The sequence below is a fragment of the Hakea prostrata genome, chromosome 10, assembly GCF_041222555.1.
Source record: "Hakea prostrata isolate BN-2017 chromosome 10, UWA_Hpros_2, whole genome shotgun sequence".
Taxonomy (NCBI): Eukaryota; Viridiplantae; Streptophyta; class Magnoliopsida; order Proteales; family Proteaceae; genus Hakea; species Hakea prostrata.
Window position 1 is genome coordinate 36,094,063 of NC_142609.1, and position 16,059 is coordinate 36,110,121.

Sequence of the window (16,059 nt, forward strand, 5' to 3'; positions counted from 1 at the left end):
TGGTCTAACACTGGCTTGCCCTTATCCAACAACCAATCCATGACTGGATGTTGGTCATCTGTAGTGAGCTCAAAGATATCATCGAGCTGGATGTCCTTGTTTGTCCCAGTGTTAGTGTTTATACGGGTATTCTCTAACTTCAGCCTCATGTTGTAGTGACAAAACATGAGGTCATTCAGGCGTTGACTTCCCAACCTGTTCCTCCTTTGGGAGGGAATCATCCCAAATGTACTCCAATTCCTCTCACACCCAGAGGCAGAGCAAGTCTAGGAGAGAATCCTCACTGCCACTCTCTGGAGGTTCTCTGCATCGCCCCCATATAGAACCCACCACTCAGCTGCATTATCACAAATAAATTAAGTTAATACTTTAATTCTTAACAAAAATCCTACTTATATAATTATATTCTTATACAGTTATATGTAAAATGTAATCATGCATCTAACGTGGATCATAATTTTGTCGGTTTTGAGCAGCACCATTTGAACCAAAGGTCCCCAGTGCATCCCTAAAGTATTTTATCTGCAATAATTTGTATTGATGGTTAGCTAAATTCTTTCACAAATAAAAAGCAAGTACTAAGTTCTAACTTCCATATGGCAATTTGATTGGACCGTTGCGTTTGGCTCTAACTTCCCAATAACTTCCATAACGGCACCGAGCAGGTCTGACCGCAATCCCAAATTTTTAGTGTACTGATATTTTGGATTGAGATAATAGGCTACACAATTCACAAACTCACATTCAAAGAATTAATATTTACTACAAGTTACAAATTATTAATAATGAGTATTAACCCACACTAACTACTTACCCGCCCTATGCATCGGATGCATTAGATGAGCAGTCCATCTAGCATCAACAATGTTCAAGTATGCAACAAAACCTTTGGGGTTAGTTCTTTGGATTGCTATTTTCATTCGCTCCAGGGCTGCATATATGTGCGGCATAGTGGGCCCTTTGAGGGAGGGATCAACCATACATAAGACCCTTATTATAGGATCTAAGGTCTCCAGCACAATTCTCACATTCCTCCATAACTCATCAGACGAGATTGTCATCTGTGCGGTGCGCCCACTAAATTATCACAAATACATTAAGTTAGTAATAAATACTACATACTAGATATTCATATTTCATAATATAAATGTATAAGATGTTAACAACTTGTTAAATCAAATAGTAAAGACTAGAGATTTAAAAAAAAAAAAAAATTACTTTGATCCAACCCATGAGAACCACTCCTCTGATGAAAACATGGATCTCAAGCCTGCCTTCTGTTCCTGAATACTGCTGAGGGTGACGAAATTTGTGGTGAATCTCGTAGGATCGGGTCGCACTAGCTCACCACCGCATGCTTGCCTCATCATATGCAGAGCAACAGTATGATTGTATATGAAATTTGTTATCTGCCTGGCCCTCTCCACTGTGCTCTGGATAATATTGATCTTGCCAATGTCCTTTAACATGAGGTCGATACAATGAGTTGCGCAGGGTGTCCAATATAGGTTATATCCAGCTGTATTCATCCGTACCTCACCGGCTTTCTTGAAGTTGGCGCCATTGTCGGTGACAATCTGCACCACATTCTCCTTCCCAACTTCATCAATCACATCCTGCAAAAGTCCAAGAATATACCTGTGGTCTTTTGTATGCCTAGTAGCATCCACATATTTTAGAAACACAGTCTTCCGATCACAATACACCATAAAGTTGATGATAGACTTTCTTGTCGGACCGGTCCACCCATCACACATAATGGTGCATCCATATGTCTCCCAAAATATTCTAAAACTACTGATGTACTCTTGCAGCTCCTCCTTCTCCTCAGCTAGGAAAGTGGTCAACACCTCATTAGGGGTAGGACCACGATGTCCAGGACCTGCCTTTGCAATAGTGTCAACCATATTACAATAATAAGGACCCTGTGCCATATGTGCTGGAACCGAACTGTAGTACATCCACTTCGACACTGCCTTCTTCACTTTCTTCACCATCCCTTTCCATGCACCTGTGATCTTGGGCTGCTTGGCCCCCTTATTTTTGAAAATATTAAGATCCTACTCTAGGATAGGATCTGACCTCTGTGGATAGTCACGTGGACGTGATCCCCATACATCAGCCATAGAAGGGACCCTCTGACTCTGTGATCGACTTAACATACAAAGTATACCACCCCTGTCCCTAGATCCAGATGCTCCAGCCCCTGATCTAGATGCTCCAGCCCCTACAGGCCTAGAGGTACCAGCTCCTATAAATCTAGCTCAGGCCCTCTCCTCCTCTTGGTACTACATCGCCCTACTCTCAGCCATCGCCCGTCTAACATCCCTCTCCTCCCGCTCTCTCAAATTGTGAAACCCAGCCCTGACCCTAATCCGGAAACTTTGTTATTTGTAGGACCAGTGATCCGAAGTAAGGCAAGAAGTCATCTTTGGGCCAACTCTGTTGAAGATTTGATGGCTGGATTGGAATCCATGAGTGTTGATGCCAGTGTCCAAATGGTGGAAACTGCACCCGGATGAAGATTGGATTAGTTGATGGTCTTGGAGTGGTCTCTGTATTGATTCAAAGGCATTTCTAACTCCTAGGTATGTCACTCTAGGTGTGTGCAAAACCCCTTGATGTTTGGACTTGATCTGAGCCTTCAATTCCCTGTTTTGAAGTTGCTGTCTTGATTGGTCGACTCATTGGTCGATTGGACCAATCGACCAATCAATCGACCAATTGATTCTATTTTTGAAATTTGAATCCTGTCTCTTCTATTTAAGTCTAATCTTGGGAATACTCCGCCTCCTCTGCCTCCTAAGCCTCTGGAACGAGTTAGAACCCTAATCTAACACATTCCCTTGCATTCTTTGGTGATCTCTCGCAAAGACTTGAAGAATTCTTCATCCTCCTACAGCAAAGGTATGATTTCACTCACTCTCTCTTCTACCTCTGATTTTCTTTCTTTAATTCTGTTCTTCGTTGAGATCAGGAAGAAGATGATGCACTCTTGCAACCATCTATTCCATGATCTCATCATTATCTGTAAGATCCATGATCATCATCATGATCTTAACCTCAGCCAAGTGGAATCTTCGAAACCCTAACCCTAATCCTTTGAAACCCTAACCTGTGAGATCGTCTGGAGAGCTTTTGGTAACCTCCCTTGTGAAGGAAAATCTTCTTTGGTAATATTGTGTTAACCTAAACTTCATCATTGAATGACCCTTGTTATTTTTGGCTAACAATTTATCTCCCTTCATCCAGAGCTCTCAATTATTTTCCGAGGGAACCAAAAAGGGTAAAACCCTAATTCTTGGGTGAGATCAAGAACCTCTAGTTTGATAATGGTAACCTAATCAACGTGTTTTCTTTACTATATCTGTAATCCAAATATCCTAATTCTTGAATCTTTGATTATAATATTTTTCTCTCATAATCTATGTTTAACCTAGTAGGTTAACCTTTGTGTTCCTAGGTTATAATTTGGGAACTTGATTTGATTTATGATTTGATATCCTCTATACCCTAGAATACTATCATAATAATTCCCCTCTGATTTGTACCCTTTTGAACCATCGAATTCGGATTCTTGCAGGCCATTGTCTGCATTGGTCGATTGGTCCAGCAGACCAATCAATCGACCAATGAGTACAGCAACCTCAATCTTGGTCTGTTTCGATTGATTTATGATCTTTTCCTTTATGCATCTTTCCTAACATGTTGTGTGCACTTGTTTAGGACTGTCTTCTCAGGTTTAGTCAAGATCATACTTGATTCTTTAAGATCCCATCCAAGTTAGAAGGTAAGGACAGTTAATTCCTTAACTACATAGATTGCTTGTTCTCTGGTTTCTACTTTATGAAACTATGAGATTACCTACTGTTGTTGTATTTTAATTCTAATCTCCTACTGTGGGAACAGTAGCACTTATTTATATCATCTTTTCCATTATTCATGTTATATGAATTACTTATTACTGCTTAATCTGACTTTGCTTTTACATTCTCTTTTATATGATGAACTACTGGTTGTGTATGTCATGACTGATTTGAGAATGTGTTTGATTAAGTTTGGTTTGGGATTGGGAGGTGTCCTTTTGACACTTCTGTCCTTGGACATTATCAGAAATAGTATGGGATGTTTCTGGGGTTGCCCATCGACACTTTCCCGAATCAATGGTTGTCATACCTAGGGATGTCTAGTAGTGTTTGGCTAGGATATACCCCTGTTATATCAGACCCGATTCGGAAGGGTATTGAGACCGAACGACCCGTGGTAGCAATGGGGATTCACGGGTGCTCAAGACCGGTAACCAACCCGTGAGAGGACGGGAATCACATTGTGGGGGCCATTTATTGGAGGGTTGCATATGGCTAGACTTGGGCTCATGGGCGCTTAAGACCGGTGAAATGATCCGTGAGGGGACATGAGAGCTTCCCGTTTACCATATGTGGATAACCAATAGGGTTGATGAGTCCGTAGTCAGGGACTATTAGGACTCTAGTGGAAAGGATACCGGAAAGGATCGTCAGGGACGAGGAATGGAAGTATCTGGACCTGAGTTGATGTAATTGACTAGATGACTTGCATTGGGCTAGGCTTTTCCCTGACATGCACCAGTACTTATGCCAAATGGTTGTGAGAGAGTGTGTTGACTTAACCCCCTACCATGGTTTGTCCGAGAGGGATGCAGGACCCATTACCAACTGGCTGCCCAAGATATCATAAATGGTTAAGGGAACCCAAGATATCTTATATGGTTGAGGGTGTGAGCGGACTTTCCCTAAGAAGTACGGTGCTATGACTTAATGCATGTCTACCATAGAGACCAGCATACATAGAGTTTAGATGCATTCATACTTTATCTGTTTCATACTGCATTGCATCATGTTATGTTTTGCCACATGTTATCTATGATGTTATGGATTAACTACCTTACTGAGTTTCTTCGAAACTCATTCCTTTTTGTATATTATTTGTTTAGATTATCCTACAGGTACAGATTATTATGACGAGCAGTACAGTGAAGCGCAAGCCAATGAAGTGTATTACACGCAAGGTGCTGGCGATGATCAAGATTACTCTGATGATCCCCCGGCGGATCAAGTTGCGTACTACTTTTGAAAACAGCATAGAGTTAGAACGGATTCATTGGATTGACGAAGTCCATACTTATGAAGACATTATCTATAAACTAGAAGACGCTTGATCTTGGTTTATTTGTTTCAGTTGTAATTCCTTTTGACTTTCATACTACGTTCCGCTATTTTGGTGAAGTGAGTTTCCGCCTCCCTTTACTCCTTTTTGATATCATTGGATATCCGGTATCTTTTCCGCACTTTGATTATACTGACTATTCATTTTTGTTTTGAACCTTGTTTATAATATTAAACCTTGATTAATTCCTGTTTATGATTATGTTATTGTATATGTGGGAGGATGATTTCCTCGATACTTGATCTTTGGGGCTGTGGATCACACTCTCGAGTATGCCAGTTAGGGTACCGGCTGTGTCACATCCTCCCAACCGGTACCCAATCTGGCATACCCGAGAGTGTGATCCACAGCCCGAAGATTAGGTATCGAGTAATCAACCTCCCACATAAACAATAACATAATCATGAACAATAATAATCGATGTGCGAAAGATAAACCATAGATCCAAATAAGGAAAGAATGAATCATATATATAAATCAGAGTACTAAATATAATCAGAGTATCTAAATCAGATAAGTAAAGTGAGGCGAAATCCCACTCTACAACCAGCGGAAAAGTAGTTCTAAAAGAGAAGAAACAGGATAGAATCTAATCCTAATAGCAGGTACAAAAGGTAACTAAATTGTTCTCAATCTTATAGACAATATCCCTATAAGTATAAATCTTATAAATGGCACAATGGCGCTTCCACTCTATGGTCGGACTAAGCATCGTACGGAGCATAACCACTCGTGGGATCTTCAGTGTAATTGTCGTAACCGCAATCACTTTCCTGGAGATATGCCTCTTCTCCTTGCGCTTCTTCATACGAGCAGTCATGATATTCAGAACCTGTAGAATAGTCTAACAAACATTGTACAAAAAGGAATGAGTTTCAAAGAAACTCAGTAAGGCAGTTAAATCCATAATAACGTAAATGGCAGGATTACAAAACAAACATTAATGCAATATGGTATGAGACAAACAATGAATGTATGAATCTAACTCTATATATGCTGGTCTCTATTGGCAGACATGCTTTAAGTCATAGCACCGTACTTCTTTAGGAAAGTCTCATTCACTCATCATCAGTTGGTATTGGGTCCGGCATCCCTCGGGACATTCCATGGCTGGGGGTATAGGTCACCACTCTCTCACATCACCATTGGTCTAAGTACCGGCGCATGTCAGGGTTAAGCCTAGCCAAATGCAAGTCTTTTACTTAGTTACATCAAGTCAGATCCAGATACGTCCATTCCTCGTCCCTGACGATCCTTTCTGGTATCCTTCACACTAGAGTCCTCATAGTCCCTGACTACGGACTCATCAACCCTATTGGTCATCCACATATGGTAAACGGGAAGCTCTCACGTCCCCTCACGGGTTGGTTACCGGTCTTGAGTGCCCGTGAGCCCAAGTCTATCCATATGCAACCCTACCAATAAATGGCCCCCACAATGTGATTCTTGTCCTCTCACGGGTTGGTTACCGGTCTTGAGCGCCCATGAATCCCCATTGCTACCACGGGTCGTTCGGTATCAATACCCCTCCGATTAGGGTCTGACATAACGGGACATCCAAGCCAAACACTACTAGACAGTCCTAAATATGTCATCCAACAGTTTAGGAAAGTGTCCAGAGGGCATCTCCGGAAACATCCCATAATATTCCCGTAGTAGTCCAAGGACAGAAGTGTCAAAAGGACACCTCTCCTTTCCAAACCATACTTAAGCATACACAAGCATCAATTCATAACATCACATATATGTAACTTCATATATGGAAAGAAATCAATAATTACAATCAACTTGTATATAACTGGTAAGTAAATCATACATGAGTCAATTCAATATAAATAAGTAATGCTACTGATATCAAGACAGTACCACAGTAGTATAACATTATAAGAATCTAATTAAAGAAATAAATTAACAAGATTCAAATATAGAAACTAAGATATGCAATTTATGTTGTTAAAGAAGTAACCATCCTTACCTTTTATAACTTGCAAAGGAATCCTAAGAAATCAAGTAAGATCTTGACAAACTTGAGAAGAAGGTCCTAAACAAGTGTATACAACATATTAGGAAAGATCCCTAACAGAAAAGATATCAAAACATCCAAAACAGACCAAATCTGGAGTTGCTGTACTCATTGGTCGATTGGATTGGTCTCCTCGATCGACCAATCGATCGACCAATGAAGACAGTGGCCTACAAAATCAGAGTTTTAAGAAATAAGATCCGAATTTGGTGGTTCAAAAGGGTACTAAACAAGGGGGAAACTAAATTGGTAATATCCAAAAAATGGGGGGGGGGTGGTAAAAACATCAAAAGTAATTCAATTCAATTAATTGATGGGGAAAAAATTCCTTACCTGAATTCGCTTTCCCTTACTTGAAGTATTCACAGCGGAAGTCTAGATCCACGTTCTCGTTCCACCACCAAAGGTTTACCGGCGAGATTCCACAATCACAGGGAAAGGGAATAATATCCACAACCCAAATGCCGTGGATTAATGGAATGAAGATCGAATACTAGCAAAGAAGAAAATCTAAGCCTGCGATTCTTAGAGAGAGGGAGAGAGAGATGGAGCCGCCGTTTTTCAGAGATTCGCTCGTGCGAATGAATCACTCCGTTACTTACTCACTAAAGCGGTGGTTACTAAAATATATAACCTATTTTGTAACCGCCCTAATAGTGAGTTTCAATATTGCCCTTGGGCATTTAATTTATTAATCAAATTAATAAATTCCAACAGCCTCCCACTTGCACAAGGGCAAGTGTTAATCTTTCAATGTGTCCCGGACACACTTGTATATCCCAGATATACACATTCAATCTCTCGCTATGTATCCCAGATACATAGACCTCTTGTGTCCTGAGACACACATGCATATCCCCGATATACATATATATTGATCTCTTCACTATGTATCCCGATACATAGACCACCCGTGTCCCGCAGACACTAATATCCACAAGTCATACCGGCAAAATGGGTTGTGCGACCGGTGATATACCCGCACGCGTGAGCCCCAAACTAGAAACCTTCCCGAAGGCCGGAATGGCACATCACTCATAGAAACAAATCAAATAAGCATTAGTATAACACGGTGTCCTAGGTTTATTCAAACTCACCGGACTAAAGGTATCTCGATCCCTCCGAGAGATCACCTTCTTGTCCTTAAAATGTTCACTACTGTAACACATACGGTTGGCGCCAAACAAACACTTTTTAGGGTGCAGTTGAATCAAACCTTTCCTTTCGCCCAGACCATCACTACACTCAGGATTGACTCCTTTCCCGGTAGTGCCCCTTTAGGTCGAATCTATCATGACCATAGGTAACACCCCAAAGTAGCCACATCAACCCTTCGTTTCATGATGTCGTCGAAAGTCACTAAGAACACTAATGGACCATAAGGTCCAGGACTCACACAATGAGAGGAATAGGGATCCATCCTCTCATTTCCAATGATCGCTAAGCACACATAGTATGATATATGTGCTATGGTGGAGCATTCTATATACAATAGAACGTATGTCCATCTCAACACCATACAGGTCTTAGTCCAGTCGCAACCCCTTGCGCCTAACCCGAGTTTCTTTATTGTCGCCACCCTAGCACCACATAAAGTACTCGCACCTGGCTCCTATAGCCAACATGAATAGTGGGAACATTCATGTCGATTCTCTTCACAATAGAGAAACTCATCTTGATTCCAAATCAAGGCGACATCATGATTATGAATTGACCTACACAAAGTCATTCACAATCCGTCTCATCTCTCGCTCGCCTCCAAGGCGCCGTAGAGGCGAATGCTCGTGTGAGTGAGCCATTCTCTTGCCTATTGACATATGTTGTTTTATGCTAGAAGAAACACAATCACACGAAAGTGAATAAGAATAAATGCTGGAATGAACTCATATTACTCATTAATAAGAAAGTCTCAGGTACAAAAATAAGTCACAATCTCACGCAAGCCCAAGGATTTTACATGAGAAATAAAAACATTCTTGGCTATAGGTTTGGTAAGAGGGTCAGCTACCATCAAACTAGTAGATATGTGCTTAAGTACAACTTTCTTTCTTGATGTAATGTCTCTAACAAAGTGATATCTCAATTGTATATGTTTGGTCTTCCCATGATACTTGGGGTCCTTGACATAGCTAAGAGCTGCCGTACTATCACACAGAGACAAGGGCAGCCTCTTTGGATGTCATCACAATCCCAAAGTATGTCGAAGGAATCTCCTCAACCAAACAGCCTCTTAAACCGCAGCGGAGCATGCCACATACTCTGCTTCCATGGTCGAGAGGGATATACAAGCCTCGCTTCTTGCTACACCACGAAATGGCCCCGCCATTCAGCAAGAAAGCATATCCAGAGGTTGATTTGCGCTCATCGATGTCTCCAGCCCAGTCGGCATCACTATAGCCAACTAACCGCAAATCCGATCCTTGGTAACACAACATGTAGTTACTCGTTCCTCTGAGATATCTCAATATCCTCTTGACTGCTTTCCAGTGCTCTATGCTTGGGTTTGATTGGTATCGACTAACCAAACCCATCGCATAACAAATATCCGGCCTAGTACACATTATAGCGTACATAAGGCTACCCATTTGCACCGGAATATGGAACTCTTTCCATCTTGGTTTTCTCCTCTGGAGTCTTAGGACCCATATCAAGGCTCAAATGCAAACCCTTCTCCACTTTGGAGTATCAATTGGTTTGCAGTTGTGCATCTGTATCTCGTCAAGACATTGTCAATATAGGTCTCTTGAGATAAACCCAAGTAATCTCTTTTGCCTATTTTCGACAATCTTGACACCAAGCACATAGCTTGCTTCACCCATGTCCTTCATATCAAATACGGAGGACAACCATTTCTTAATGGTTTCCAATAGCTCCTTGCTATTGCTAGCCATAAGTATGTCATCTACGTACGGTGTCAGAATGACATAATTATTATCAGATCTCTTGGTGTAAACACAGTGGTCTTCCTCAAGCATGGAAAAACCATTTTTCATCATAGCTTGGTGGAAGCGCACATTCCACTGTCTAGATGCTTGCTTTAAGCCATATATGGACTTCTTAAGCTTGCATACTTTGCGCTCAAGTCCATGTGCTTCAAAGCCTTGAGGTTGATCCATATAGATCTCTTCCTCAAGTTCTCCATTGAGAAAAGCAGTTTTTACATCCATCTGATAAAGCTCCAAGTCCAACTGAGCAACAATGGCTAGTATGAGGCGAATTGAGGCAAACCTAACCACAGGGGAAAAAGTTTCCTCATAATCAACGCCCTCTCGTTGGGTGTAGCCCTTAGCCACTAAACGAGCCTTGAATCTCTCAATAGATCCATCCGCCTTTCTTTTGATCTTGAGAACCCACTTGTTCCCAATCGCCTTTCGGCCCGGCGGCAAGTCAACCAAGTCCCAGACATGATTAACTTTCATCGACTCCAACTCTTCCTTTATTGCTTTTAACCATTCCTTTGAGCTTGACCCCGCAAGAGCTTCCCGCACGCTCTTTGGTTCATGCTCATCGACCGAAATCATCTCACGCCGATCTCTTCAGAGTTACCATGTAGGCTTTATCCTCTATGTCGAAACGTCGACGAGGAACTAGCCCGCGCCTACTACGGCGCAAGTGCATGTCAGATTGCTCACCGTCTAAGGTAGCTATCACATCTGCACTCCCACTCCCACTAGGATCTTCTGGATGAACCCCAGGTTCATTATCCAGAATCTGAATCCCTGGAGTGACAAGACCACTATCTTGTATCTCAAAGAATTCCGATGATTCTTTGTTAACTCCTGAAAGAGATGGAAAATCATTCTCCAAGAATGTTGCATCCCTAGACTCAAGTTCCGTTCTCCTCTCATTCTCATCTAGTCCAATGAAGACATGGCCCTTTGAGGGTTCGGAATATCTCACAAAGATACACTTTCTTCCTCCGGGTCCAAGCTTTCCATATTGGTGAGAAGTAGAGTGAACATATGCTGCACATCCCCATGCGCGCAAGTAACTCAAATCTGGCTTCCTTCCGGTCCACAACTCATATGGTGTGGAAGGAACCGATTTGGTTGGAACTCTGTTGAGGATATAGGCCGCGATCAACAAAGCATCTCCCCAATAAGAGATGGGTAGATTTGCCTGCGCCATCATGGATCTCACCATGTCTAGCAAGGTTCTATTCCTCCTCTCAAGCAACCCCATTTTGTTGTGGAGTCCCCTGGAATAGTAAGTTGTCTAGATATCCCCTTTTCATCACATAACCCTTTGAACATATCGGAGAGATACTCTCTACCTCTATCCGTTCTAAGAGTTTTAATCCTTTTATCTAACCGATTCTCAACCAAACTCATGAATTTCTTAAAACATTCCGAGCTTCGACTTATGAGAAATTAGATAAATGTGACCATACCTTGTATAGTCATCTATGAATGTGATGAAATATGACTGTCCTTTTCTAGTATGCACATTCATGGGTCCACACACATCCGAATGGATAAGTTCTAAAGGAAGAGAGGCTCTCAAAGCCTTTTTAAATGGTTTTCTAGTTGCTTTTCCCCGCTAGACATGACTCACAAAGTTGGCAAATCGGATAGTGAACCTTGGCCTAAGAGACCTTCTCTTGCCAACCTGTTCATCCTATCTAAGCCAATATGTCCTAGTCTAGCATGCCACAAATTAGAATCAATACACACAAGTATTTTGGCAAACAAAAGCATTACTAGAATTAAATGAATAATCAATTGTATCCAATACAATGAAACCATTATCAAGAAAACCATAACCATAAACTGTATCACCCAGATACAAAACCAAAGAATTGTTTTCAAATACAATTCTAAAACCATGTCTTAAAAGATAAATAACAGAAACAAGATTTCGCCGAATGTCTGGAGCATACAAGACATCATGGAGTAACAGCGTTCCGGCCACCTCGCAAAACTAATTTGCATGTGCCTATGCCATGAACCTCCACGCTTGAGCTGTTCCCCATCGTTATCCTTTTGCTTCCTCTTGGAATACGACGGTATTCCACGAAGCTCGAGCGTTCCCTTGTTATGTGTTCTGTCACACCTGAATCAACAATCCACAAAGGATTTAGTTCAGCAAGCATAGTAGAACTTGTTACATAACAAGATGAGGTATAACACATAGTACATACCTCTTGCTCGGTCGCAATCACGAGCAAAATGACCGAGCTTTCGGCACTTGAAGCAAATCAAAGCTGATTTCTTCTTGCCAAGCACTAGTCCCCCTTGAACGCTTGGGCCCACTCTTGTTTTTGTTCCCACCCCGGTTACTTTGCTTGGACCGCTGAGGTTGAGCTTTCTCTCTCTTGCGCTTGAAGCCGGACCCTTACTAGTGCTGGCTTCAAGCAAGAAGTACATCAGCTTGAGGGGTATCGGCCAACATCCGATCCTCATCAAGCTCAAGGTGCTTGGCAGCTTGATCGAAAGTCTTGACCTCATCAAGCATGAGTCAAGAAGATCTTCATATGCTCCCAAGTCTTTGGCAATGACCTGATGACTGCGGGAGACTTGCTCCTCATCGGTCTTTCTCGGCGCCCACATGCGCTCAACTCACTAATCATGTTAGACATGATGGTTATATGCTGCCTCATGGTGTGACCCTGGCGCATCTTATAACCGTCAAAAGTGAGTCCGAGCTGGCGGCCTCTTGTGGTGGAAGTCCCTCCATACTGGAACTTCACAGCCTCCCACAAAGACTTTGCAGTCCTATGCTTCTCATAACGAAGCATCAGGTCATCCCTCATGGAGCTCGGGATTGTAATCCCGGCTACCCGGTCTTTCCTCTTCCAAACATTGTATATATCAAGGTCCTCGCGACTGTGTGCGTGTGGTACCTTCCTCGGGTGGGTTCATGTCTGGTTTATGGTCTCTAGCATATCCTGCTCTTCCAGAGATATTGCACCTTTCGGTGCCGAGGTCATAATTCCTCTCATTCAGCTTATCTCCTTTAGTGAGGTCAAGCAACAATGCTCTTGGTAGCAGCCATTTTTCTAGAGATATTACATACAAGAATGAGTTCAATAAATCTAGCATAAAACACAACTCATGCAACAAAAATCACACTAGCATAGTCAACCTATGGGATAAGCACTTAAACCAAAAGAGATGCTAAAAAAACATTCAATCAAATTCTCATGCAAACCCACATAGACTTATACACTAACTTCATTCTGTGCAAGAAACATGATTGATAGACCCATAAAATAAAAAAATAGTTTTATTAAAATAAAACATGCAATCATGTTAAAGCTATGAGGTGGTTCACACGTAACACTTCTACCTCATTAGCTCCCACTAGGCCCCAATAGGCCCTCAATGCCCAAACATCACACAGATCGTTGGGCCATTGGTGTCCAAAGAAGTTAGAAACACATTCTCGAATCGGACTGACCAATATCCAAAAAAATCCATCTCCCGCACGGACTTGCCGTCCGCCTGCACGGAATTCCGTCTGCCTTTTATGCGCCCAGCGGACGGATGTCCGTCTGGGTCATCCACGGATGACCACTGTGCCACTGAGTAATAGACGGACGCTGGGTCACCGTGCACTGTCGGTCGACGGTCGTCCGTCTGGTCCACAGTGACCAAAAAACGGCGATTTCTCAATTTTTCTTGAATGGAAAAAAAACGGTAAAACACGTTTTTTCACTTAAAAATCATCCAAAAAACACATGAAAAAAAAATCCAACAATAAATTTTAAACAAAAATTTTCATCATGGATTATCAATTCATGCAAATCTCCATTAGGGAAATCCACAAGGATCTCCCACTCGGATCCGAATCAAAATTAAAAGGTTTCCAAAAACCCTATCAATTCTCCCATGGGTTTCGTATTAAACCCTTGATCCTCCCATTGGATCCATACAATAAAATTAAACAATGGGGAGGAACAATAAACGTGGGAACCAATGGCTCTGATGCCAATGTTGGTAATTCATCAAAAGTAATTCAATTCAATTAATTGATGGGGAAAAAATTCCTTACCTGAATTCGCTTTCCCTTACTTGAAGTATTCACAGCGGAAGTCTAGATCCACGTTCTCGTTCCACCACCAAAGGTTTACCGGCGAGATTCCACAATCACAGGGAAAGGGAATAATATCCACAACCCAAATGCCGTGGATTAATGGAATGAAGATCGAATACTAGCAAAGAAGAAAATCTAAGCCTGCGATTCTTAGAGAGAGGGAGAGAGAGATGGAGCCGCCGTTTTTCAGAGATTCGCTCGTGCGAATGAATCACTCCGTTACTTACTCACTAAAGCGGTGGTTACTAAAATATATAACCTATTTTGTAACCGCCCTAATAGTGAGTTTCCAATATTGCCCTTGGGCATTTAATTTATTAATCAAATTAATAAATTCCAACAGAGGACCTCAAAACACTAATTGAATCAAGTCTTCAAGTTACAAATTAGGAAACAAAAAGTTACCATAATTAGATCAATCATGGTTCTTGAAGAATTCAAGATAGAAATCATAGACAAGAACAATAGGAGAATGAATCATTGATTCAGATAAAGATATCATGGAAGGCATACTTAGATCTTCAAGAAAATAGACCTAAGAGCATAAATCTAAATAAGGAAACAAAACCTACCATAGATGTAACTATCATGATTCATGAAGAAAGCATGGTATGGTAGAAGAGAAACAACTAGAGATTGATAGATTATGGATCATGTAAAGAAAACACAGCAATTGACTACTAACATGATCAATATAGTAGATCTAAGAAGATCAGAATTTAAATCAAAAGATGAACAAAGACAAGATCATGATTTGATCATGATTCCTTCAAAAGCTTGCAATGATCATGGTTAAGATCATTGCATTAGCCATTAATCCTTAGGAAGATCATGAGAGACAAATCCAGAGATGTTTGCAACAGAGAATGCAGCATCTCCTCTATTGCCTCAACTCAAAAAGGAAAGAAAAACAGAGATGGAGGAGAAGAAGAGAGTGTAGACATACCTTTGATGCAAGAGGAAGAGTTTTGACGAAGATCCGTCAAGAAAAACACCAAGGATGCAAGGGAGATGACTTGCAGAGGTCTTTGGTTCGTTCCAAAGAGTTTGGAGGCAGAAAATACGAAGTAGACTCGAGATTGGACTTAAATAGAGCAAGCAAGACCTAATTACCAAAGACAGAACCCATTGGTCGAGTGGATTGGTCGACTGGTCCAGTCGACCAATCATTCGACCAATCAGTTCAGCAACTCCTAAACAGGGAATTGAAGGCCCAGATCAAATCCAATCCTAAAGGGGTTTTGCACACATATCAAGTGACTTACCTAGTAGGTAGAAATGCCTTCAAACCATGATAGAGAGCACTCCAAGTCCATCAACTAATCCGATCTTCATCAAGATTCAGTTTCCATAAATAGAACCTAATCATCAATTCTCATGGATTCAAAGCCAGACACCAAGTCCTCCACTGGGATGGCCCAAAGCTGACTTCTTACCTTACTTTGGGTCACTGGACCTACAAATAACAAGGTTTCCGGGTCAAGGTTAGGGCTGGGTTTCACAAGCTGGGAGGATGTGACACAAATCAACGGGATCAACCTCCTAATCAGAATCTGAATCAACTCTGTAAGATGATGGTGGTGCCCGCACCGCCTCATCCAATGCATCATTTACCCTTCTCCTCTCTTGTTTCTTCTTCCCCTTGTCTTTCTCCATCTCTCTAACTGCCTTTATGATATCCGCATTCACCTCAGTGCAAGTGGCCACATCCTTTGAACTACCAGTGATGTGAGCCTTAAACCTAGTTATGCCACCTGAGTTCAACTCCTTACCACACAAGTTGCATCTTGTTTTAC

General features: G+C 41.6%; 1 protein-coding gene across 1 annotated transcript; it reads right to left on the reverse strand.

Annotated features, from left to right (window-relative positions):
- Positions 1-266: 266 nt before the first annotated feature.
- LOC149002679 (uncharacterized) lies at positions 267-1,997 on the reverse strand. The gene is made up of 5 exons (XM_089138756.1): positions 1,639-1,997; positions 815-1,077; positions 615-721; positions 447-522; positions 267-337 (listed from the first exon to the last, which is right to left on the reverse strand). Exons 1-5 carry the CDS (start codon positions 1,995-1,997, stop codon positions 267-269), a joined length of 876 nt encoding a protein of 291 aa, XP_088994882.1.
- Positions 1,998-16,059: the final 14,062 nt, after the last annotated feature.

What these genes read in the sequence shown, in the direction of transcription:
- LOC149002679 (XM_089138756.1), bottom strand. Translation starts at nt 1,997, where the DNA reads ATGGTGAAGAAAGTGAAGAAGGCAGTGTCGAAGTGGATGTACTACAGT. An exon ending in AGGCATACAAAAGACCACAG is followed by an intron (nt 1,078 to 1,638) that starts GTATATTCTTGG and finishes GTGATAATTTAG; the next exon opens with TGGGCGCACCGCACAGATGA. An exon ending in CCGACAAAATTATGATCCAC is followed by an intron (nt 338 to 446) that starts GTTAGATGCATG and finishes GTGATAATGCAG; the next exon opens with CTGAGTGGTGGGTTCTATAT.